The sequence below is a fragment of the Symphalangus syndactylus genome, chromosome 3, assembly GCF_028878055.3.
Source record: "Symphalangus syndactylus isolate Jambi chromosome 3, NHGRI_mSymSyn1-v2.1_pri, whole genome shotgun sequence".
In the NCBI taxonomy this organism is placed as follows: domain Eukaryota; kingdom Metazoa; phylum Chordata; class Mammalia; order Primates; family Hylobatidae; genus Symphalangus; species Symphalangus syndactylus.
In genome coordinates, this window is record NC_072425.2 from 13,051,153 (window position 1) to 13,075,977 (window position 24,825).

Consider the following 24,825-nt stretch of genomic DNA (forward strand, 5'->3'; position numbering starts at 1 on the left):
GTGAGGTTTAAAATTTATGTGTAGTAAAATTGATGTTTTGGGGATATACAGTTGTATTTTTTGTTTTTCGTTTGTGATGGGGTCACACTGTCACCCAGGCTAGAGTGCAGTGGTACCATCATGGCTCACAGCAGCCTCGACCTCCTGAACTCAAGGAGTCTCCATTTCAGCCTCTTGAGCAGCTGGGACTACAGGTGCGTACCACCACACCCTTTTCATTTCAAAAAAATTTTTTTGTAGAGACAGGTCTCCCTATGTTTGCCAGGCTAGTGGGGTATAAAGTTTTGTGCGTTTTATAACACGTGTAGATTTGCATAACCACTACCATATTCAGAATACAGGCCAATTCCATCACCCTGGGTGAAAAAGCCTTCTTGCCGCCCCTTTGCAGTCATACCCTTCTCCCACCCTGGCAGCAAGGATCTGCTTGCTTGCTTTTTTTTTTTTTCGCGAGACTCAGTCTCGCTCTGTCCCCCAGGCTGGAGTACAGCAGTGCCGTCTCGGCTCACTGCAACCTCTGCCTCCTGGGCTCAGGTGATTCTCCTGCTTCAGCCTCTCGAGTAGCTGGGATTATAGGCATCCACCACCGCGTCTGGCTAATTTTTGTATTTTTAGTAGAGACGGGTTTCACCAGGCTGGCCAGGCTGTTCTCGAATGCGTGGCCTCAAGTGACCTGCCTGCCTCAGCCTCCCAAAGTGGTGGGATTACAGGTGTGAGCCACTGTGCCTGGCCAGCATTGATCTGTTTTTTATCTATATCTATAGATTTGCATTTTCCAGAATACCATGTAAATACAACCATAAAGTGTGTGATCGGCCTTTTACTCTGTACTGACTTTGAGACACATCAAGTTGTCCTTTTTATCACTGGTTCATTCCTTTTTATTGCTGAATAGTATTCTATTGCACTGACATAATAACTGCTTATCTGCATGAGAATTTGACCTTGGCTAACTGTCTGTTTGCTAAAAATAGACAAAGATGGCACAGGACCAACAAAAAACAACCCAATTTTGGCCGGGCGCGGTGGCTCACGCCTGTAATCCCAGCACTTTGGGAGGCCGAGGCGAGTGGATCGTGAGGTCAGGAGATCGAGATCATCCTGGCTAACGTGGTGAAACCCCGTCTCTACTAAAAAATACAAAAAATTAGCCAGGCGTGGTGGCACGTGCCTGTAGTCCCAGCTACTCGGGAGGCTGAGGCAGGAGAATGGCGAGAATCCAGGAAGTGGAGCTTGCAGTGAGCCGAGATCGCGCCACTGCACTCCAGCCTGGGTGACAGAGTGAGACTGCATCTCAAAAAAAAAAACAAAAAACAGCAACAACAAAAAACCCAATTTTTAAATGGGCAAAGGACTTGAGTAGGCATTTCTCCAAAGGAGATATACAAATGGCTAATAAACACATCAAAATGTGCTCAACATCACTGATCATTAGGGAAGTGCAAATCAAAACTACTGACAGAGCTGGGTGCAGTGGTGCGTGCCTGTAGCCCCAGCTACTCAGAAGGCTGAAGTGGGAGCATTGCTTTAGCCCACAGGTCAAGACTGCAGTGAGCTCTGAATCGCTGCTGCACTCTGGCCTGGGTGACAGAGTGAGACCCCAAAAAAGAAAATTAGCCAGGCACGGTGGTGCAAGCCTGTAGTCCCAGCTACTTAGGAGGCTGAAGCAGGGGGATTGCTTGAGCCCAGGAGTTCTGGGCTGTAGTGCACCATGCCTACCTGGTGTCTGTACTAAGCTCAGCATCAATATGGTAACCTCTGGGACTACCATGTTGCTTAACGAGGGATGAACTGGCACAGAGTAGAAGTGGAGCAGGTCAAAACTCCTGTGCTTATCAGCACTGGGATCACACCTGTGAACAGCCACTGCACTACAGCCTGGGCAAAATAGTGAGACCCCCATCTCATTCATTCATACATATATATATATATGTACATACATACATACCTAAGTACATACCTACCTACCACAGGGAGATACCAGCTCACACCCATGAGGATGGCTGTTTTCAAAAACACAGAAAATAGAGCTTGCAGACAGCTGAACAGGTGGCACACCTGGGGAGGGTGTGGAGGCTCCGTGCCCCTTCTCACAGGCCCTGCCCAGTGCGGCTCTTCATCTCTGTCCTTTGTAATACCCTTTATGATAAATGGGTAAGCACAAGGCAGATGGAATTAACAGACTGTGGCTGTTGTTTTTAAACAGGGTTTGCCAATATCTGTGTGTCTCTCTGCAACAAGGGAGAGCAGAGTCACAAGATCTTTAGGAGGGCCCTTGACATTGCCTGTGGCACATTTCGTATTGCCTGAAGTCAGAACTCACTTCATCCATCAGAGTTGCTATCGGCTTTCTTTCTAAGTCCCTTAATCATCTTTAGCCTTCCTTGGATTTACCAGGCCGTGGATGCTGAAAATAACAATCCTGGTGTTTTAGGATGGGAGTGGACTTTTTTTTTTTTTTTTGAGACAGAGTCTTGCCCAGTTGCCCAGGCTGGAGGGCAGTGGCGTGACCTCAGCTCACTGCAAGCTCCGCCCCCCCGGGGTTCACGCCATTCTGCCTCAGCCTCCCGAGTAGCTGGGACTACAGGCGCCCGCCACCACACCTGGCTAATTTTTTGTATTTTTAGTAGAGACGGGGTTTCACTGTGTTAGCCAGGATGGTCTCTATCTCTTGACCTCGTGATCCACCTGCCTCGACCTCCCGAAGTGCTAGGATTACAGGCGTGAGCCACCGCGCCCGGCTGAGTGGACTTTTTTCCCATGAACCCTGTGGGCAGTCTGCTATTTCGTATGTGTATATGGCCTTCCTGAAAGCATGTCTGAAAATTGAATATCAAACCTGTGTCTTAACAATACACTGTCAGCCAGACACTCACACAGTCCGATGAGTTACCTGAGTAAGGACGAAGATCTACAGCTTTGGCATGGCCACTCACCTCTATCTTCTCTCGGCAGTAGTATTTTATGAAACCTGTGTTTTTCACTGGTATCAACTATTCCATTTTCTCATTTTCACTACTTTTTATAAAATTTAATGGCAAAATATAATAAAGCAGTCAAACTCTTTCCACAGCAACAATCACTGCCACCACAACTAAAACAGCCCACAGAAAATAAGTGTTGTGGAGGATGTGGGGGAATCTGAACACTTGTGCACTGTTGGCAGGACTGTAAAATGGTGCAGCCACTGTGGAAAACAGTATGGCAGCTCACCAAAAAACTAAAAATAGAATTACCACATGATCCAGCAAAGTATATACCTATGGGTGTATACGCAAAAGAAGGGAAAGCAGGGACTCGAGACATTTGTGCACCATCTCTGTAGCAGCATCATTCACAACAGCCAAAAGACAGAAGTGACCCAGGTGTCCATTGATGGGTGAATGGATAAAGAAAACGTGGGCTGTTGATACATGGAATATTATTCAGCCTTAAAAAGGAAGGATGTTCTGACATATGTTCCAATGTGGATGAACCTTGAGGACATTATGCTAAGTAAAATAAGCTAGTCACAAAGACAAGTACCATATGATTCCACTAGACCGTGAGGTGCCTACACTAGACAAAATTATAGCAACCGAAAGGCCTGAGGTGGCTGCCAGGAGCTGGATGGAGGGAGGAATGGAGACTGTTTCAGTTTTGCAAGGTAGAAAAGTTCTGGAGATGGCTACTGGTGGTGGTGGCATATTATGAATGTTACCTATTACCACTGAAGTGTACACTTTAAAATGATTAAGATGCCAAATGTTATATTATGTGTACTTTACCACAGTTTTTTCAATGTTTATATAATTACATAATTTAATCTTAAATATCTTTTTAAATTATTTATTTATTTATTTATTTGAGACGGAGTCTCTGTCACCCAGGCTGAGGTGCAATGGTGTGATCTCAGCTCACTGCAGCCTCCGTCTGCTGGGTTCAAGTGATTCTCCTGCCTCAGCCTCCTGAGTAGCTGGGGCTACAGGCATGTACCACCACACCTGGCTAATTGTTATATTTTTAGTAGAGACGGGGTTTCACTGTGTTGGCCAGGCTGGTCTCAAACTCCTGACGTCAAGTGATCTGCCAGCCTCAGCCTCCCAAAGTGCTGAGATTACAGGCATGAGCCACTATGCCTGCCCCCCCACCCTGTTGTTTTTGTTTGTTTGTTTGTTTGTTTGATTTGTTTTTTAAATAGAGATAGGGTTTTGCTCCATTACCCAGGCTGGAGTGCAGTGGTGTGATCATGGCTCACTGCAGCCTCAAACTCCTGGGCTCAAGGAGTCCTCCCGCCTCAGCCTCCCAAAGTGTTGGGATTACGGGTGGGAGCCTCCGCGCCCAGCCCATGAAGCTTTTAATCCAGGGCAGATCCTGCACCTCTGGATGGGGACCCAGTCATCTTGGACCTGGGCCTTTGAGCTGTACTGGGCCCCTGCTGTCCCCTGGCAAACTCCCATTCCCATCAGGGGCCGATGGAAGTCCCTGGGAGCCTAAATGTCTAGTTGAGCTCTAGCCCCTGGTGGTGATGTAGCTTGGCATGTAGTTAGTGCTTGGCTCATGTTGGCTGTTAGTAAAGACTCTCAAGCTCTGCAGTGGCTTCCCTCCGAGGCCTCTGCCTGGATCCATCAGCGGCACTTACTCTCTCTGAGTTGACAACACAGATGGCACTTACTCCAGAGCTGTTTGGCAGGATTCCAGGCTATCGCCACATTCTTGAGAAGGTATCACTGGCTTGGGGGGGGGGGAAAAGAGAGGACGATCTAGGCAAAAGCAAGATCAAGGCCCTCTCCAAGAATTTTCTAGCGTGGCAGGCCCTGTTAGGTGGCATGGTGCCGCTGTGTGAGTGGGAGCGCCACCTGGAGATGGCCACGATGGGGTCTCTGTTCCCGCGAGTATCATTAACACGTCTCTCTATGAATCTGGGTGATAACCAATTACCTTGGGGTTTTTTTTGACACTGAGACACCAACACATGTAAGACATGTAAGACGTTATCGATTTAATGTTTCTCAGGAAACAAAGGAGAAAATACATTAGCAGATGGATCATAAAACGCACCTTGATTTCAAAAGTGAAGCTGAAAAACTACAGTATCCAAGGGAGATTGATTTTGGGACCCCCAGCGGATACCAAAATCCACAGATGCTCAAGTCCCTGATACAAAATGGAATAGTACTTGCAGATAACCTGTGCACATCCTCCCGTATGCTTTAAATTATCTCTAGATTACTTATAATACCTAATACAGTGGAAATGCTATATAAACAGGTGCTATACCATCTTACTTAGGGAATATTGACAAGAAAAAAGTCTGTACGTTCAGTTACAGACACAACCATCCATTTTTTTTTTCCTGAGTATTTTCAATCCTCGGTTGGTTGAATCCACAGATGCAGAACCCATGGCTACTGAGGGCCAACTGTATATGACTTAGAATCAGGGAGATACAGTATAAGCCACTGACCCAGCTTCGAGCTGATTTCTTCGGCGCCTGTTCCGTACAGTTGGTGGCAATAGATGCCTGGAACACCGATAAAGAAGTCAGGTCTCATGCCCTCGTGGAGCTTGCTGTGACTGGGTCCAAGTGCACCCCTCCAAACGAGACTTCGCCTTAGACTGAAGGGTTGGACTCTGGATTTTTGCTTGTCAGTGCACCTCTCTTCTAGACTCTCAGTTAGATATCCGGACACCAGAGGAAAATTACCCTGAGGATCACCATGCTGACAGAGCGCGTGACAGATGGAGGGATGATCACACTTCCTGGCTTCTGCCTGCTGTTCTGGCATCGTTATTAACAGAGCCCTCCCTACCCCCTTCGAAGTGTCCTGATTTGGATGAGAAAACACTGAGGGAGTAATCATTGACATCTATCGCGTTTCACAAATTCGCACTGGAGAGGGTCTGAGTTTGCAGTGAGAGAACTGCTTCAGGTCCACAGCCTGTTCTAACGCAGGTCAAGTCCATGGAGTCCGCGGGAGGGTCAGTGGGATTGTCTGGGGCTCCGTTCTCCCATGGGCATCCGCTACTTGGCATGTTCCAGTCACTCCTAGAAGCATCAAAATCTGGGATGGTTTGGTTCAAGAAACATAAACATGTACATATAACAACCAGAGCACATTATCTGAAGGTAAAAATCACATCAAATCTCAAATTGTTATTCTTTGGAATGGATAAAAAGGATATTATTATTTTTGTCAATTTAAGTTTTATAGAGAAAGTTGGAAAAATAATTATATAGGGACACTAGTCTTGGTTAACTTGGACAGAGATTTTTTTTTCTGTTGCTATGGAAAAGGTACAGGCATAGGATTTTTCTAAGAAGTTTCATTTTTTATGCAAGTGATATACTGTGGGAGGAGGTTAAAGGAAACAGCCAGAAAGACAGGTAAGAAGCTTGTTGTTTGTGACAAATTGATAACTTGCAGCCTGTGATGTTGGCAGGTATTGCTGACAGGGTCACCTGGGGCCAGGTGGTCGCTGTCCTGAGGACCTGCCGGGTACCCAGAATGCTGACTGTCTGTTCGTTTGCTCTCAGACATTAGCACCTGGAGGTTTCTGGGCTCCGGCGCCTGGTTTCTGATTCAGTAGGTCTGTGGTTGGGCTGAGAATGGGCATCTCTAGCAAGTTCCCTGGGTGACACTGCTGGTGGAGGTGGGGGGTATCTTTGGAACCACCACTCAAAGTCTGGAGAGGAATTGGAAGGGTCATAGGGACTTACCTATAAGATAGAAGGTTGCCCTTATAATAATAATAATGATGATGATGACGTAACAAAGAATTTCTGTGCAGTAATGCCAGGAGCTGTGCTACGTGTATTTAATCCTCCCAAAAGCACTGGAAGGAGGTGACAGTGGCCTCATTTTACAGATGAGAAAACTGAGGCCCAAGTCTGGGCACGGTGGCTCACGCCTGTAATCCCAGCACTTTGGGAGGCCGAGGTGGGCGGATCACCTGAGGTCAGGAGTTTGAAACCAGCCTGGCCAACACGATGAAACCCTGTCTCTACTAAAAATACAAAAATTAGCTGGATGTGGCGGCCCATCCCTGTAGGCCCAGCTAATCGGGAGGCTCAGGCAGGAGAATCGCTTGAACCCGGAAGGGGGAGGTTGCAGTGAGCTGAGATCGTGCCACTGTACTTCAGCCTGGGTGACAGAGTGAGACTCTTGTCTCAAAAAAAGAAGAAAAAAAGAAAAGAAGAAACTATAGCTGTGTGGGCAATAGTCAGATGAACTATTCCCCTAACTTTGCCCCAACTCAGTGTATAACTATGTACAAATCTTAACTCTTTCAGATGTCAAAGAAAAGCTCTGTGTCTTAGTTTCATCCTCTGTAGAATGAGAACAGTCATGGTATCTTTCTCTTATCATGAGGATTTAATGCAACCACAAGAGTAAAATACACAGAAAGGAACCTGGTACTGCATGGGCTAAGTGCCTAATGAACATCAGCTACTACTGTCTCTCTCTGGGCGACAGAGCGAGACTGTCTCAAAAAAAAAAAAAGAGCCCCAAAGGGTTTATGTGACTTGTCCAGCTGGGTTGAAGAGCTAGGTTGAAGCTACTGCCCAGTTTTGAAACAAACCCTTATAAAATGGAGAAGTAGCTTAATAATAGCCCCAAAAAGACATCACAGACTGAAGACTTTTCTAGTAGTATAAGTACACGTGAACAAGAAAATGGTGACACTTCTGCTTCCAGTTCATGCTTCTTGTCAGCAGTATTGCGAGGGAAAAACAAGTGATCTAATGAGCCCTGACAAGAGATGGCCAGAAGCTGAGCAGTTGGGAAGAAAACTCTTTGGTGAATCTCACTCTGAATGTATATTGTGCCTTGGGATATTAGCTGATTAATCTGGATGACACATTAGTCATGATAAGCAAGACATTTACAAACTAAGCATCCAGAATGTGAAAACTAAAATTCTGCCAAGCACTGTGGCATGTGCCTGTAGTTCCAGCTACTCTGGTGGCTGAGGTGGGAGGATCACTTGAACCCAGGAGTTCAAGTCCAGCCTAGGCAACACGGTGAGACCCTGTCTCACACACACAAAAAAGCCACAACCTCTAAAATTTAAATTATATCTGAAGTCACGCAGTACTCACGTGAGTAATTTTACAGCATCAAGTCTACGTGCTCTGTAAAGGGTTTCATCTCAGCCTTCTGTTTTGGGCTCTTCTCTCTCCTGCATTCTCCATTTGGGAACAGGCAGCCTAGTCCCGTGGCACTAAGCCAGCTAGCTAAACACTGGTCCTTCTCAAACACATGTTTCCAGCCCCTCTTTAGGACATTACGCACCTGAACCAGAACTCTTGGTTCTCCCCTTCACTCTCTGCCTGGTGACTCACCTTGGGTTCCCCTATCACAGTAAATAATGCCATTTTTGACCTGATTGTTCAGGCTTAGAAATCTTGGTTTGGTTGAGGAAACAATGAGGGTGTCCTTGCCTCCTCTCTCCCAGCACACATCCAGTCCCTCAGTAAGCCCCTGCAATTTACTCCAATAAATCCTGACTGGTCCCTCTTAGTACCTCCTCTGCTGACCCCTTACTCCAGGCCACCGCCATTTCTCCCTGGACTGCCCCATGCCTTCCTAACTGGCTTCTTGGTTTCTTCTCCTAACTCACAAGCCATTCATTCTGCATTCCACAGCCAGAGTGTGAACTGGATCACATGGATCCTCTTTATGATTGCCTGGGGCTTCCCCACACATGTGAAGGGATCCGAGGTCCTCGACGTGGCCTGTGTGCGCCCTGGACTCTGGCCCTTAACTCACTCCCTGACACCTCTCTCCCCGTCGCTGTGTCCCAGCCACACTGGCTTTTGTGCTCTTCTTCTAGGTGTTCCTTTCCCTCAGAGCCTTGGCACTTGCCATTCTCTTACTGGAACGTTCATTCCCCAGATATTGTAGGGCACCTGCTGAGAAGCCATGGACAAGAGCCGCAGTTTAAAGGCTGCTGGTGCCACCATTTGCTGATCATGTGATCTTGGGAAAAGTTGCTCACCCATCTCCTTTTAAAAATCAGTTTCTCATTGATAAGATGGATCCTATGGTAGGGTTGTGGTGAGTTCATGCTGGGGAGTACTGGATTGGAAGAACTGGGCAAACATGAGTTCCTCTTCCTGTGTCCTTTGCTCCCTAGCTCCCTCACATCTTTGTTCAGATGCCACCCAGAGAGGTCAGCCCTAACCACTGGGCCCAGGATAGCAGATAGGGTGCCCATCACTTTCTGTCCCTCACTCTCTGCTCTTTTTCCCCTTTAAATGTAGCCTTTTTTTTTTTTTTTTTTTTTTTTTTGAGACAGTCTCACTCTGTTGCCCAGGCTGGAGTGCAGTGGTGCAGTCTTGGCTCACTGCAACCTCCTGGGTTCAAGCGATTCTCCTGCCTCAGCCTCTGCAGTAGCTGGGATTACAGGCATGCACCACCATGCCTGGCTAATATCTTGTGTTTTTAATAGAGACAGGGACCACGTTGCCAAGACTGATCTTGAACTCCTGAGCTCAGGCAGTCTGCCTGCCTTGGCCTCCCAGAGTGCTAGGATTACAGGCGTGAGCTACCGCACCTGGCCTATTTGCTTCTTTTTTATGATTTTTTCCCGCATTGGGAGGTAAGCTCCCTGTCGGCTACTATTTCACCAGAGCTCAGAATGGTGCCTGGCACATAGCTGACGCTCACTAATTTTTGTTCAATGGATAGTGAGTACCCATTGTATATGGACTCCAGACCTCTTAAGGGAGACGGGTGCATTTTTACAAGCTTGAGGAGCACAGCCAGAGTGCAAGCTGTGACTGTGTTCACACTCATGCAGCTCAGTGCAGAGGGCCATCAGCAGTGAGTGGCTCTGTCAAGTTTATCTGGAGGCGGGGAGTTGTAAAGGGCAGAGGCACCACAGCCTGGAGGCTGAGGTCAGCGGGCTGGCCAGGAGAGGGGCCGGAGTCTTCCCCAGCGCAGGCATTACCTCTTCCAATGCTGCCGTGGTCCAAGTGAAGCAGAGGCTGTGGGACCCTCAACACTGGTCTTTGAGAGTCCACTGGATGTTGGCTGTGAGGTTTCTTTTGACTCGCTGGAGAGGAAGGACAGGAGCTACAGTGCAGGCAGGCAGGTGCAGGGCTATGCACAGTGTCCAGTCTCCGTGTGAGGAAGTGGGAGATGAAGGTGGGAAAGGTAATTTGAGGCCAGACTCCAAAAGGCCTTGAATGCCAATCCATGTACTTAGGACTTCTACCTTTAGTATTACAGGAAGCATCAAGGGGTTTTTATTTTTTATTTTATTTTTTTGAGACAGGGTCTGCCTCTGTCACCCAGGCTGGAGTGCAATGGTGTGATCTTGGCTCACTGCAACCTCTGCCTCGCAGGCTCAAGCCATTCTCTCACCTCAGCCCCCCAAGTAGCTGTGACTACAGACACACATACCACCATGCTTAGCTAATTATGTTTTCCCTCTTTTTGTAGAGACAGGGTTTTGCCATGTTGCCCAGGCAGGTCTCAAACTCCTGGGCTCAAGTGATCTACCCACCTCTGCCTCCCAAAGTGCTGGGATTACAGGCATGAGCCATAGTGCCTGGCCACATCAGGGGTTTAAGAAGCGTTCTCCTTACATATTTAGACTTTCCTCCAAGTCTTCCAAATTTCTCCCTTTCCCGTACTGAGGGCTACGTTTAGTTCCTGGCCAAGTCCTAACTTTGTAAAGAACAACAAGTAAACAGCTTCTTCAGAAGGCCGGATGCTGAGCCCTGATTGCCCTTCAGTGAACCAGCCTCATCCATGAAGCTTGAAAAGCCAGAAACTGTCTCATTGCGGGGGTCCTTGAAATCTGAAGCAAGGGACAGGTTCTGAGCCCCTGTGTTTTGCAGATTAGGTTGCACAAGAAGGATGGGCTGGTGACTTTGCAGTTCATTTCTGTAGAGTGTCCTTCTAGGCCTGCCTGGATAGAGAAACAAAGCAGCCTCGTGTGGGATCCAGCAGCAGTGGCCAGTGGGATGGGAGCCAGCATATGTAGTTGCTGACACATCCCCTGCAGAAGTGGGTCGGTGGGCTAGCTGTGGGAGAGCACTGCAATGGGAGTCAGTGACTTGGGGCCTCTGGCCTCCTGTGAAAGGTCTTTTTTCTCTGGACCTCAGTTTCTCCATTTTATTGTAATGAGTTGGGCTAGATCAGTAGTTCTTAACCTCTTTTTTTTTTTTGAGAGGGAGTCTCACTCTGTCACCAGGCTGGAGTGCAGTGGTGCAATCTCCGCTCACTGCAACCTCCACCTCCTGGGTTCAAGTGATTCTTCTGCCTCAGCCTCGTGAGTAGCTTGGGAGTACAGGTGCTCACCACCATGCTCAGCTAATTTTTGTATTTTCAGTCGAGACGGGGTTTCACCATCTTGGCCAGGAGGGTCTCTATCTCCTGACCTTGTGATCCGCCCGCCTTGGCCTCCCAAAATGCTGGAATCCTAAGTACAGACGTGAGCCACCGTGCCTGGCCATTCTTAACCTCTTGAAACTCCTTAAGACTTTGGTGAAAGCCATAGACCTCTCTTCCCAGAAAAATGAACACGTGGTTTGCCAACACCTTAGGAACCCTCAAAGCCCATGAGACAAAGCCCTGGATCTATAAGGCCTTGTCCCATCTGACCCCCGGCCTTCCCCTGGGCGCATACCTCCAGCTACACAGGGCTTTCATACACGCTGCCCCTTTGCCTGGTCCAGCTCTGCTCGTGGTTCAAGTCTCACCTTTCCCTGACTTCCAGATTAGATTAGGTCGCCCTGCTAGACATGCGTCCCCACCCTGAATTTAGCACTGATCACCGGGATAACTAAGTGATTCTTCGTGCATGTTATCCGACCCTCCCCAAGCTCCGTGTTGGTATTTGTTGAGTAAATCTCTGAAGCCCCTCCAGCTATGACATTCTGAGACTGATCTATAAGTTCACAGATGTGTCATAAGAGAGTCCCTGAGCTTATATTTCCTATGACATTCGACACGTGGTGGCCTTTGCCTTCGATGATTTCCTCCAGGCCTGGACAGGAAAGTTACTTCAAAGCAGTCTAGGCCAGACTCGGTGGCTCATGCCTATAATCCCAGCACTTTGGGAGGCCGAGGCTTGAGGATCACCTGAGGCCATGAGTTTGAGACCAGCCTGGCAACCAAGCAAGATGCTATCTCTATAAAAAATAATTTTAGTAATTAGCCAGGCATGGTGGCAAGTGCGTGTAGTCCCAGCTAGTCAGGAGGCTGAGACAGGAGGATTGCTTGAGCCCAGCAGTTGGAGGCTGCAGTGAGCTATGATTGCACCACTGCACTCCAACCTGGACGACAGAGGGAGACTCTGTCTCAAAAAAAAAAAAAAAAAAAGGCCGAGTCTAGAGGACCCCAGAAGACAGAAGAGTGGCTCCCAGACTTTCTGCCTCAGTGCTCTGCTGGGCCTGACCTCCAGGCTGGTCATCGCCTTTGTTTATATTCTGGGCTGAGCTGGAGCTCGCACTTGGAACATTCCCACAGTGCTTGGCGCTTCCTCGTATTGTTGTATTTTTCTCCAGGAGGGAAGTGACCAACATCAGACTTTCCTCCCAGCAGACAAATTCCATACACAAAGCTTTGTGTCAGCTACCGGGTACCCGCCTGAGAGCCCAGCCTCTGTTTCTTTGGTTCTGGGGGGGTGAATGTGCACATTACAGGGATCCACAAGCCCTTCCCTTCTGAGCCATTTCTATCTTAAAAAAAAAAAAAATCTCCTTCAAGAAGTGAGCACCGCCTTGCAGGATCCTGACTCAGAGTTTGTCTGGAGCCAACAGCGTCTTGCGTGTAGGGACAGGCACTCCTTAAAATGTTTCCTACTTCAGTGGCCACAATATTACCCCTCTGGCTTATGTCATGTTCCACAATCAAAATATCATTCCTCCTGGAGTCCAGCTACTCGGGAGGCTGAGGCAGGAGGATCACTTGAGCCTAGGAGTTCGAGGCCACCTGGGCAATATAGGGAGACCCTGTCTCTTAAAAAAAGTAATTTCTGAGGTACAGATGTTTGTAAGATAAATTTTATTTTAATTATACTAAGAACGAATTATTTACTAGAATATTGCAGTGGATCTTACTCTGATATGGGGGAGAAAATCCCTACTGAGGATAAATAATCTTTTTCAATGTATCTAAAGCTTGGAGATTTATAGGTAATAATAATAAAAACTGACAGTAGCTATTCTCATTGAGTGTCTGCTGTGTACCAACAAATTTTAAACATCTTTATTTTAGTTTAGTTTTTTAGAGATGGGGTCTCGCTCTATGGCCCAGACTGGAATGCAGTGGTGTGATCACAAATCACTGCAGTCTTGACCTCCTGGGCTCAAATGATTCTCCTGCCTCAACCTCCCACCTCAGCCTCCCAAGTCTAAATTCTTATTTAACCTTTAAACCACCCATGAAGTAGATAGCATAATGGTACACATGAACGTATGGGAAAATACAAGGTGTGGAGAGGTTTAGTTTCTATCCCAAAGTTGCTCAGCTAGGAAGTGCCCACATAGATTCAAACCAGGCCAGCTGGCCTTCAAAGCCAATTCCTTCACACTGGCCTCCTGCCTCCTCTGGTCATGAGGAAATGGGTAGCAGAGGTTTTCCTAGCCAAGGATAAAGATTTGGGGGCTGGATCCAGCCCTCCAACTAATTGCCTAGCCTTGATCCCTGCCCCTCTCTGAGGAATCTGTGAAATGGGGAAGGGACTCGCTGGAGCAGATGATCTTGTGGATCTCCTTGGGTTTTACAGAGATTTGGGGCGTATTTGTGCAAGGCTTGGAAACTCATCACAGTGGCTGTGCAGTCAGCCTTCTGCTTCTGGTAACAGTTCACTTGATTCTTCCCATTTGTGAAGAATCAAAAAAATTTTGTGTTGTCTCCCTGAAATGTGGACTGGAGATGGGTCGCTTGCCCATCTTGGATTGCAAGCATATTGGTCTTTGGGGATGGCTGTATGTTTTTTTGTTCGTTTGTTTGCTTAGTCTGGGACACTGCAGAGGGGACGACTGTAAAAGATGCTTTCTGAGCTGGGGATTAGAGAGGAATTCTTAAGATTGGGTTATTCTGTTGCTCTCCCCCTCCCCCTACCCCTGAACAGTTCACATCGGAGTTATTTTGGGGGAGCCATGATTGAGAAGTGGTTGGACCACAGGGTCCTCATTTCAAAGCTGTTCTCTCAGGGAAATGTCCAGTTTATTCTAAAGGTTCATCAGTAAATTAGTTGTTTGGAACCTAGGGTGCGTTTTTTCATGGAAACACCATTACGAATATGTTGGCCCCCAGCTGAGAAACGAGAGAGGCCACACCTGAGCCCAGGTTCTGTAACTGTGACCCATTGTTGTCTGTGTGCACAGGCGCCAGGAGGAGCTGCCCCAGACGCGGCTCCTGACTTCAGGGGCTTCGCACTCCTGATAGGGAAGAAATTCCAGGGCCGGGAGTGGCCTGAGCTAAGGAGTGGGGAAGTGGAGGAAACAGCGTCCCAACCACCCACACTCTCTGATTCTTGCTAGGAGAGGAGAGTTTGTTTATGGATTAGAAACTCTGGTTAACGCATTCCATACACAATCAGTGTGTGTATGTTGGGGATAATTCTCATTGGTTTATTCTGTCACCTATCCACCCATTTATTCAACAGAGAGTTATTAAGCACCTACTGTGTGCCAGGTATTCTGCTGTGCAACTGTTAGGTTTCACTGGACCCCTCTCGCGTGGTGGGGGTTCCCTGTGCTTTATTCCAGTTTGTGGCTGCAGTTTAATCTGGGGAGGAGCATGCGGGGTCTGTGAGGGAAACGGGGAGCCTCTGCACACATGCTCTTTCCTGCCACCTCATTGGAGAGGGTGCGACAGACACATGCCGTTTGCTTTGCCAAGTTTGGACTCTCAGGCCGTGATTTTGCAAAAATGATCTCTGTATTGGTAGATCAATTATGAGGCCTTAAGATCTTGTAGAGATTTGGATTTTGGTTTTTGTCTGTTTTGCATAAATTGGAAAGATTATTTCCCCTTCCTTCAGAAAGGAAGGGCTTGGTGTAACACAGTGGCCCACTGTGCCCAGAAACTAACAGAGCATTAAATGCCTCTTAAACTTGGTCTCTCTGGTTCTATGGGTCTTTTTTGGAACGTTGTCTCTAATTTTACTCCAGTTCTATACTTGCTCCCATTTTGTACCATCCAACTCTGTAAAATAAATTTACTTTGGTGCTTTTGACTAAATTGACCGAAGCCAGACCTCTGCCACCTAAGCTAATATATTTTCAGTCTACAATTATAAAAGTGATGAAGGGCTGGGCGTGGTGCTCACGCCTGTGATCCCAGCACTTTGGGAGGCCGAGGTGGGCAGATCACTTGAGGTGAGGAGTTTGAGACCAGCCTGGCCAACATGGCAAACCCCCCATCTTGACTAAAAATACACAAATTACCTGGGCGTGGTGGCGCACACCTGTAATTCAGGAGGCTGAGGCAAGAAAATCACTTGAGCTCGGGAAGCAGAGGTTGCAGTGAGCTGAGATTGTGCCACTGCACTCCTGCCTGGGTGACAGAGTGAGACTCTGTCTCAAAAAAAAAAAGTGATAATAGGCAGAGTGCAGTGGCTCACACCTGTAATCCCAGGACTTTGGGAGGCTGAGGCAGGAGGTTCACTTGAGGCCAGGAGTTTGAGACCAGCCTGAGCAACATAGGGAGACCCTGTCTCTACAGAAAATTTTAGAAATTAGCCAGGCGAGGTGGCATGCACCTGTAGTCCTAGCTTCTTTGGAGGCTGAGGCAGGAGGATTGCTTGGGCCGGGGAGGTTGAGGTTGCAGTGAGCCATGATTGCGCCACTCAGCCTGGGTGACAGAGCAAGACCCTGACTCCAAAAAAAAAAAAAAGTTAAATATTCACCAAGGACTTCCTGAGTGTCAGGCAGCATGCTAGGTACTTCACAAATGTTCTCTTTTATTTGATTCTTATTACAGCTGAGGAGGTGAGACTGGAATTATGCCCAGTTAACAGATAAGGAAACTGAGGCTGCTGTGCTCAATTGGCAAAGCCAAGGGGAAGAGCTAGGATTTGCACCCAGGCTGGAGTGCAGTGGCGTGATCTCGGCTTACTGCAGCCTCCACCTCCCAGGTTCAAGTGATTCTTCTGCCTCAGCCTCCCAAGTAGCTGGGATTACAGCTTCGTGCCACCATGCCCGGCTGATTTTTATATTGTTAGTAGTGACAGGGTTTCACCATGTTGGCCAGTCTGGTTTTGAACTCCTGGCCTGAAGTGATCCACACACCTCAGCCTCCCAAAGTGCTGGGATTACAGGCGTGAGCCACCTCGCCCGGCTCAGAGCCTGCATTCTTACCCATATTATGCTGTGGGGATTCTTTAGGAGCTTTTATAACCTCAAACTCTGGGGCTGAAATAAGTGAAATCTTTTCATCCACCTCGACATTGTCTTCCTTTTTACCAAGAATATGCGATTGATTTCATTCCCTTCTTTTCTTCTAGAAAACCCTTTGTTCAGAATTTAGGTAGTGTAGCACTTTCTCCAGCAAAATTGTTCCCAAAGTGCAATGGAAGTTTGGAGCTTGGGGTTATAAATTCTTAGCTGTGTTTGTCCCCAAGGTGTTTTCTTCTTTGGAGACTGAGGTGTAGCAGTGTTTTGATGTTTTGTTTCGTTTTGTGTTTCCCTTGGAAACACAGCATTAGTGAAATCAGCTTGTTTTCTCTGACAGTACTTGTCATGTGGTGCACACTGGTCTGAGCGTGGGACTCTGAAATACAAGGCGTGGCATAAGGGTCTGTATGAAAATGTTTCTCCTGGCATGCCCCAGAATGGTTCATTTATGACTTTCAGCATTTTGATCACCTGATTCCCCATTTCTCCTGCAGAGAAAAGTGGTATTAAAAGTATTTGGACATAAAATTCATCTTTCGAGTCACTGTTGTGCTGATGAGTAATAAAGTGTCAAAAGGATGCCAAGGAAAGAGCTTCTTAATATAGACCATGCCTGAGAGGCACCGGTAGGGCGATAACAAGCCCTTTCTTCTGATTTCCTCCCTGGGGCCAAGGGGATTTTGAAAGGCAGAAGGCAAAGACTGTTCAGAATGAGATTCCTCAGGCTTCCCTTGTGAGGCTGCCTGGGCTCTCCCGCTGGGTGGTTTGGGATGTCCAAGAGATGATCCCCTTTCAGCCAGTGACTCGGTCCTCAGTTGCTGCTCCGGAAAGACGCCGGGGCTGGGAAGGGCCCTGTGTCCTCTGGCTTCAAAATGGGCAATGCTGTTGAAAAACAGAAGTCCTTGAAACGAAGTCATCTGTACCCCTGGAAACAAGGTAAGAAAGCCCTGGGCTTCCTTTCCAGGAAGAAGCAAGGAGGCAGTTTTCTCCAAGAGACTGGCCCAGCAGCAGAGCTGAAGTGCCTGGGGAATCGCCTTCCAGAGCAGAAAGCACAGGTAGTCCAACATGGTTTCAAGGAAATTCACAGTTCTCCTGAGGAATAAGATGTTCCTATCTCAATATGATAGCTTGGTTTGGCTGAGAGTTTAGTTCAGCTCGAGATGTTTCATTCGGTGCAGTATGTGTCTGTTGAAAATTTTTATTTTTTTTTTGAGATGGAGTCTCGCGGTGTCGCCCAGGCTGGAGTGCAGTGGCACGATCTCAGCTCGCTGCAACCTCCGCCTCCCAGGTTCAAGCAGTTCTCTGCCTCAGCCTCCTGAGTTGCTGGGATTACAGGCACCCGCCACCACGCCCGGCTGATTTTTGTATTTTTAGTACAGATGGAGTTTCACCATCTTGGCCAGGCTGGTCTTGAACTCCTGACCTCATGACCCACCTGTCTCAGCTTCCCAATGTGCTGGGATTACAGGTGTGAGCCACTGCGCCTGGCCGAACATTTTTACTTTTTTAGAAATGTTCCAAGTCAGCCAGGCGCAGGGGCTCATGCCTGTAATCCCAGCACTTTGGGAGGCCAAGGCGGGCGGATCACTTGAGGTCAAGAGTTCGAGTCCAGCCTGGCCAACCTGGCGAAACCCTGTCTCTACTAATAATACAAAAATTAGCCAGGCGTGGTGGTGGGCACCTGTATTTCCAGCTACAGGCATAAGGCTGAGACAGGAGAATCACTTAAACCCAGAATGTGGAGGTTACAGTAGCCGAGATTGCGCCACTGCACTCCAGCCTGGGTGACAGAGTGAAACTGTCTCAAAAAAAAAAAAGAAGAAAGAAAGAAAAAGAAATATCCCAAGTCAAAGCTTTAGTATCTAGGAGTTTGAGGCTTTTGTGACATTTTTGATTTAGAGAATGTTATTAACAGCTTTTAAATATATAGCACTTCCAAAAGTTCCAAAGTACTTTCAAGGTACTTTCTGTAAAATCTTACATTTATCCATCCTGGACACCCAGGAAGTGGGACAACAGCCTCCCCTAACACCTACTCTGTCTCACCAGGGTTTGGGGTCATGTCAGCTGGAGGAGGAGGAAGTTGGCAGGGCCACAGAGCTGTGCAGTGGTACATTTGGAGCTCAAGGACCTTTAATAGTGTCTCAGTGCAGGACAGTCTGTTGACGCACTCAGCGGACTTTTATCATAGTTATTGACCCAGGAGGCCGGCGGTTGGCAGGCATGCCAGAGATGACATATGCGAGACTTCACCAGGTCTTTGCCTCCTCTTGCCAGAAGAAGTTGTGGTAGCATTTGATCGGTAGCAAGACAGTTTGTTCACAACTGCATATATGGGTTTGTTTATGAAAAGAAAACAAATAACTGGAAGAAAATGCATGGAAATATTAAGAACAGTTGCCGTTTGTCAAATGATAGATCATTTTCTCTTAAAAAGAAAGTAGGTGGGATGCTAATTTACTGTCAGCCCTTCTGACTTTCCGTGAGTCATTCTTTTGTCTAACATGTTACTTTGGAAAGGGTACTCCTTAGCAATCCTTGATTGGATCCTGGTTTGAACAAAACAGCTATTAAAGACATTGGGGGACAGTTCGGGAAATTTAAATATGAACTCCATGGTGGATTATAATGAGGACTGTTGCTCATGTGATTATGTGTGAAACAGTGCTGAGTCATGTAGGAGTATGTGCTGTTTTGAATAGTCATGCTGAAGTTTTTAGGGGTGAAGAGTTATGCTGTCTATAATTTACTCTCTAAAATCATAATCACTCTGTGGTTTTTCCCTGTATACACATTAATAAACTTGTATGCCTTTTCTCCAGTTAAAAACAATACTGTAATCCCAGCACTTTGGGAGGCCGAGGCAGGCAGATCACATGAGGCCAGGAGTTCAAGACCAGCCTGGCCAACATGATAAAACCCCGTCTCTACTAAAAATACAAAAATTAGCCGGGTGTGGTGGTGCACATCTGTAATCCCAGCTACTTGGGAGGCTGAGGCACAAGAACTGCTTGAGCCCAGGAGGCGGAGGTTGTAGTGAGCTGAGGTCGTGCCACTGCCCTCCAGCCTGGGCAACAGAGAGAGACTCTGTCTCAAAAAAGAAAAAATCAAAATAAAAAAATAAACTGGTTCAGCAAAATATACTGTATAAATAAATGGGGATCTAAGATAAGCAAAATGGGATAAGCTTAACAAGTGTTAGAGTCCAGGTCATCGATATATGAGGTTTGTTACACTTTCTTTCATGTATTTCTACACATTAAAATAAAGAACCAGTTCTGACCGTGTCATAGTACAGTGTCTTCAGAATGGGCCTTAGCAGACACGGGTATTTACTGAAGCAGACCAAGATGCGGTACTCTTCTGAATCTGATCAGCACCGTGTGGGTTGGTGTCTCAAGCCAGCCAGGAGAAAATCAGCATTGATCCAACTACTTAAAAGCACCACTTTTAGAATAGAAATTGAATATATTTACTTACGTTTGGATTGTCTCTAGTTCTCCTTAGAAAACCATGAGTTAAAATGTCTGAAGATTTTCATTGGAAGCAGCTGGGTATACAGACAGAAAGGTTTGATGTTTTATTTTGTGGTTTTGTTTAGTTGTGTTCAGTAATTTAAATGAGAAAAGTGGTAGGACCACTGTTGGTAGTAGGGATTTCAAGATCCACAGTGAATTGGAGATTAAAGAAAAGAAGAAGCGATTCATGGTTTTTAAGCCTTCACAGGTCCCATTGACCAGGAACACATCTTTGGCGCATAGGGTTTTGTTTGTTTGGGCTGATAGACCCAGGAACTGCAGTCCAAAGTCCATCTCAGAAGGAAAAGCCGTTTTTCATATCGCATCATGTCCTGCTGAGGAGCTGAAGTAACAGGGATAGGGAGTGGTCCTTCACAGTTTGTTTGTCTTTGTCTTGAGAGGTTGCTTACGTTTTGGAAATGGGATTATAAAACAGTGTTTACGAACTGGAGTTAAAGATTCCCAGGCATACTGGGTGCGGTGGCTCACACTTGTAATCCCAGCACTTTGGGAGGCCGAAGCAGGCCGATCACTTGAGTTCAGGAGTTCGAAACCAAGACCAGCCTGGGCAGCATGGCGAAACCCCATCTCTACCAAAAATACAAAAAATTAACCAGGCATGGTGGCGCGCGCAAGTAGTCGCAGCTACTCAGGAGGCTGAGGTGGGAGGATTGCTTGAACCTAGGAGGCGGAGGTTGCAGTGAGTCGAGATTGCACCATTGCACTCCAGCCTGGGTGACAGAGCAAAACCCCTGTTTCAAAAAAAAAGAAGAATGTCAGGGCACCACCATGACCCTGATCTGCAGCCCACATTCAATGTGGTTGTGAAATCTTGGTGGGTGGATGATGGCCCCAGGTTCCAGGGCAAAGTAGCATGGTCTGTGTCTAGTTTAGGAACAAGTGAATGGGAATCCCGGGCATATCGTTATGTGGATTTGCTACAGGCAGTTGGGACAGACCAGGTGGCCCCTGATTTCTGCCTGGATTCCCCTGTGTTAGGAGCTCCGGAGAATAAGACTTTAATCAGAGCCAAAGATGATCATGATTAGGAAGGGCAGGCCCAGAGTGCATTCCAAAGGCAAATTTAAAGGAAACTGTTATCTCCTCTTTAGATCATTTATGTGTGTTTCCATGTCCTACACCTGGGGAGTTGAAAAGCCGCAGAGGCAGAACACCAGTGTGGAAGACATGAGTCTCACAGCCTCCACCTGCTGTCACCCTACAGAGCATTTGATGCCTGCTAGAGAAGCTTCTCTAGTGATTTGAGACAATGTGGGACACATACCTGATGAGGGGACCATTATACTGTCTGACTTACGGTTCTGGTTTTTATTTTTTGATGGCTCTCAGGACCAACCCCAAACAAGAAAATGTTTTTTACATGGCCGGGCGCGGTGGCTCACGCTTGTAATCCCAGCACTTTGGGAGGCCGAGGCAGGCGGATCACGAGGTCAGGAGATCGAGACCACGGTGAAACCCCGTCTCTACTAAAAAAATACAAAAAATTAGCCGGGCGTGGTGGCGGGCGCCTGTAGTCCCAGCTACTCGAGAGGCTGAGGCAGGAGAATGGCGTGAACCCGGGAGGCGGAGCTTGCAGTGAGCCGAGATCGCGCCACTGCACTCCAGCCTGGGTGACAGAGCGAGACTCCGTCTCAAAAAAAAAAAAAAAGAAAATGTTTTTTACAATAATGGATGCTTCTCGTGGTCGAGAAATCTGACTCATTTGTATTACCGCAGTGAGTTCCTGCATGCCCCAAACAGAAAAAAATAAGATGGGAAGTGGGACGAGGCAGTGGCTCAAGTGTGATCCTGAGAGTTCCAGCCAGAGCTGTGGCCCAGCCTGCTCTCTGACCTTGAACAGATGCATTTTCTTTTTTTTTTTTTTTTTTTTTTTTTTTTTTTTTTTTTGAGACAGAGTCTCGCTCTGTCGCCCGGGCTGGAGTGCAGTGGCGCAATCTCGGCTCACTGCAAGCTCCGCCTCCCGGGTTCACACCATTCTCCTGCCTCAGCCTCTGAGTAGCTGGGACTACAGGCGCCCGCCACCGCGCCCGGCTAATTTTTTGTAATTTTTAGTAGAGACGGGGTTTCACCGTGGTCTCGATCTCCTGACCTCGTGATCCACCCGCCTCGGCCTCCCAAAGTGCTGGGATTACAAGCGTGAGCCACCGCGCCCGGCCGAACAGATGCATTTTCTAATGCCAAATGCCCTCGCTTTTCTTGTCTACAGTGGCCTGTTCCAAATGACTGTATCTTACTGTGTTATTTAATTTACATCCATGGTTTTTTTTTATTATTATTGATCTGTTTACCACTTGATTGTAAACCACCTGAGGGTGGGCAGTCGCAGGGTTCGTTGTTTTGTCCCCAGCACTTGCACGATGCCTGGCACATGTGCCCTCCGTGAGTGCTCCCTGGCTGCAGTTTCCCTGCTGGTATAAAGAAGGGTAGGCTTATGCAGGGCAGGGTGGTTCCTGGTGCACAGTTCACAGTGGACATGCAATAAATAGTAGTTACCAGTGTCAGCAGGTGTATTTGGGACTTGGAAGGTGGCAGGTGGTTATTTGGGACCTGGAAATGTTTATTCTTAGCCTTTAACTGCCCAAAGTAGTAACATTGGAGAATGAAAATAGGTACACCTTCCTCTATCCCACAGCAATTCTGAGTTTACAAACAGTAAATGTATTGATTATTGATGATTGTTCAGTTGCAAATATTACTTCACAAAAGCCCCTCTTAAAGAGTCAACATTTAGTTGTTGATTCATACAGCTGGAGGAAACTGAAATTTAGAGCTAAATTGAACTTCTCTGAAATAGGCTTGTAATCCTGCCCTCCCAGAGGTAGGCAGGCAGGCAGGCACCCTGCCTGACTGGCTCCTTTCCTTCTTTCCTTTCCCTTCATTCCTTCCTTTCCTCTCTTTTTTTTCCCTCTCTTTCGAAATAATTTGAAGAGTTGCTTACAGTGTTCATTTTGGCTCTCGGGAGTACAGCACTGACAGAAGTTTCCTTGGGAATTAAAAATTGCAGCAGTAATTGCAAATTGAATTGTTATCTCCTTCAAAAATCCCAGCAGCTCCAGGCCATACCAGCCTGGTAAATGGAAATGTTAATGATTTGCATGTTTGTACACAGTGTGGGTGTGAGCGAATGAAATTAACACCCTTAGTAGAAGAGCTGAGTATAAAAAGCTTCAGCCCACAGGCCTTGGCAGATTGTGGGATTTGCTGTGCTGGAAGCAGATTGGCAGGCCCAGGTGGGGCTGGGGGTGGCAGGGGGTGAGTTAAGGATTTGCCTTAGTTTTGAATGCCAGTGGTTGCTCTGCCATAGGGGCAAATTTAGAAATGTTTGGATTCCAGCCAGCAAAGGTGTTTAGACTTGCCTCTGCACACTAGATAGCAAAGTAGCATCTGGGGCAGCTGGATGCCCGTTTGCCAGCTAATTAATATTGATCCGGAATGCACAAGGGCTGGGTGCTGCAATAACCACCGGCTCAGTGCCTTCTAGCTAATAAGTAAGGCAAGACAAATTACTTCACATTTCCAGGCCTATTTCTTGATCTCTAAATGAGATTAATAATAATGCATACTTTGAAGGACTACCGTGAGCACTAAATGAGATAATTCGCATAAAGGGGTTATAGCCCTTAGCATACAGTGAGTATTTAATGAATAATAGTGATTCTCGTTATGCATTGCATAGTAAAGAGAAGCCCTGGATTTACCAGATCCATGGACATGGGTTATCTGCCTGGCTTCATCCCAATCCCAGTGGCTTTGAGTTTGGGTAATTCTCCACCTGTTTCCGTCTCTCAACTTAAGGTATCACATGGCTGATGGTCTTGAAGGACCCCTTGCAGGCTGTGCATCAATGACCATCAGCAGTGGTCACTGCCCTTCATATGTGCCAGCTCCTGGAGCATTCAGTACCTGCTTAGACAGCATCGGTTTGGCTGAGCTGAGGGATCACAGGAGTGCTTTTTATGGTGTTGAATTTCTTTGAAAATTTCTTTAGAACTCTGGAGCCCAGGTGCCAGGGTGGAGTCTTTGTTCTCCCACTTTCTAGTTGGCTGACCTTCAGCAAGTTACTTAATTTCTGGGCCTCAATTTCCTCATCTGCAAATAGTCCCCACTTCATAGGGTGTTGTGAGGAAGAAGGAGTCTGTCCGTGCAAAGTGCTTAGGACAGTGCCTGGCGTGCAGTCAGTATCCAGTCAGTTTATTGTTGTTATTACTTTTAGCTCACATACAGAGAATGTATTAATTTTGGTTGAAATGATGTTACATTATTAAAGAAAAACATTGGAACAAACGGACAAAATGCAAACAAGAAAATGCATGTTGAGTGGCTAAGCCTAAAAGACATAAAAGACCGGGCATTATGGCTCACACCCATAATCCCTGCACTTTGGAAGGCTGAGGTAGGAGGATCACTTGAGCTCAGGAGTTCAAGACCAGCCTGGACAACACAGTGAGACCCTGTCTACAAAAAATTTTAAAAAATAAAATTAACTGGGCGCGGTGGCACGCATGCAGTGGCATGATCATGACTCACTACAGCCTCTGCCTCCTGGGCTCAGGTGCTCCTCCTTGCACTTCAGCCTGGGTGAACTGAGACCCTGTCTTAAAATGAATGAATGAGTGAATGACATAAAACAGTGAGGCGGCGAAAGTGTTAGTTGGTGCCATTATTCTTTTTCAGAGCGGCTGCACATGATGCATATTTTTCATAGAATTGTCATCATGTGCAAATAATTTTGCTTTTTTTCTTTTAATTTTATGCTTCTATGTGGTCTTAATAACTGCTATGACTGTGACATTCCATCATGTTACTGTTCCATAACTTATGAAATCATTCACCTGCTGTTGAATATCGAAATTATTTCCACTTTTTACAGGTCAGGCAGCAGTAAGTAGCTTCATTAATACAGTTTTGTGATTCTGTTGGATGATGTCCTTAGGATAAGTTCCC

General features: G+C 46.9%; 1 protein-coding gene across 8 annotated transcripts in view; it reads left to right on the top strand.

The window, feature by feature from the left end:
* Positions 1-24,825, top strand: part of RAPGEF1 (Rap guanine nucleotide exchange factor 1) — a 163,055-nt gene that overhangs the window by 12,693 nt on the left and 125,537 nt on the right. Inside the window, exon 1 of one of the 8 annotated variants that reach the window (XM_063635726.1) lies at positions 16,782-17,278. The exons of 5 other annotated variants lie outside the window; for them this stretch is intronic. In XM_063635726.1, the coding sequence (XP_063491796.1) occupies positions 17,215-17,278 (64 nt within the window). In that variant the 5' untranslated portion in view covers positions 16,782-17,214. Of the gene's footprint in view, positions 1-16,781; positions 17,279-17,315; positions 17,398-24,825 lie in introns of those variants that run through there. 2 more of the 8 variants (XM_055270650.2, XM_055270648.2) reach the window with 2 other exon arrangements.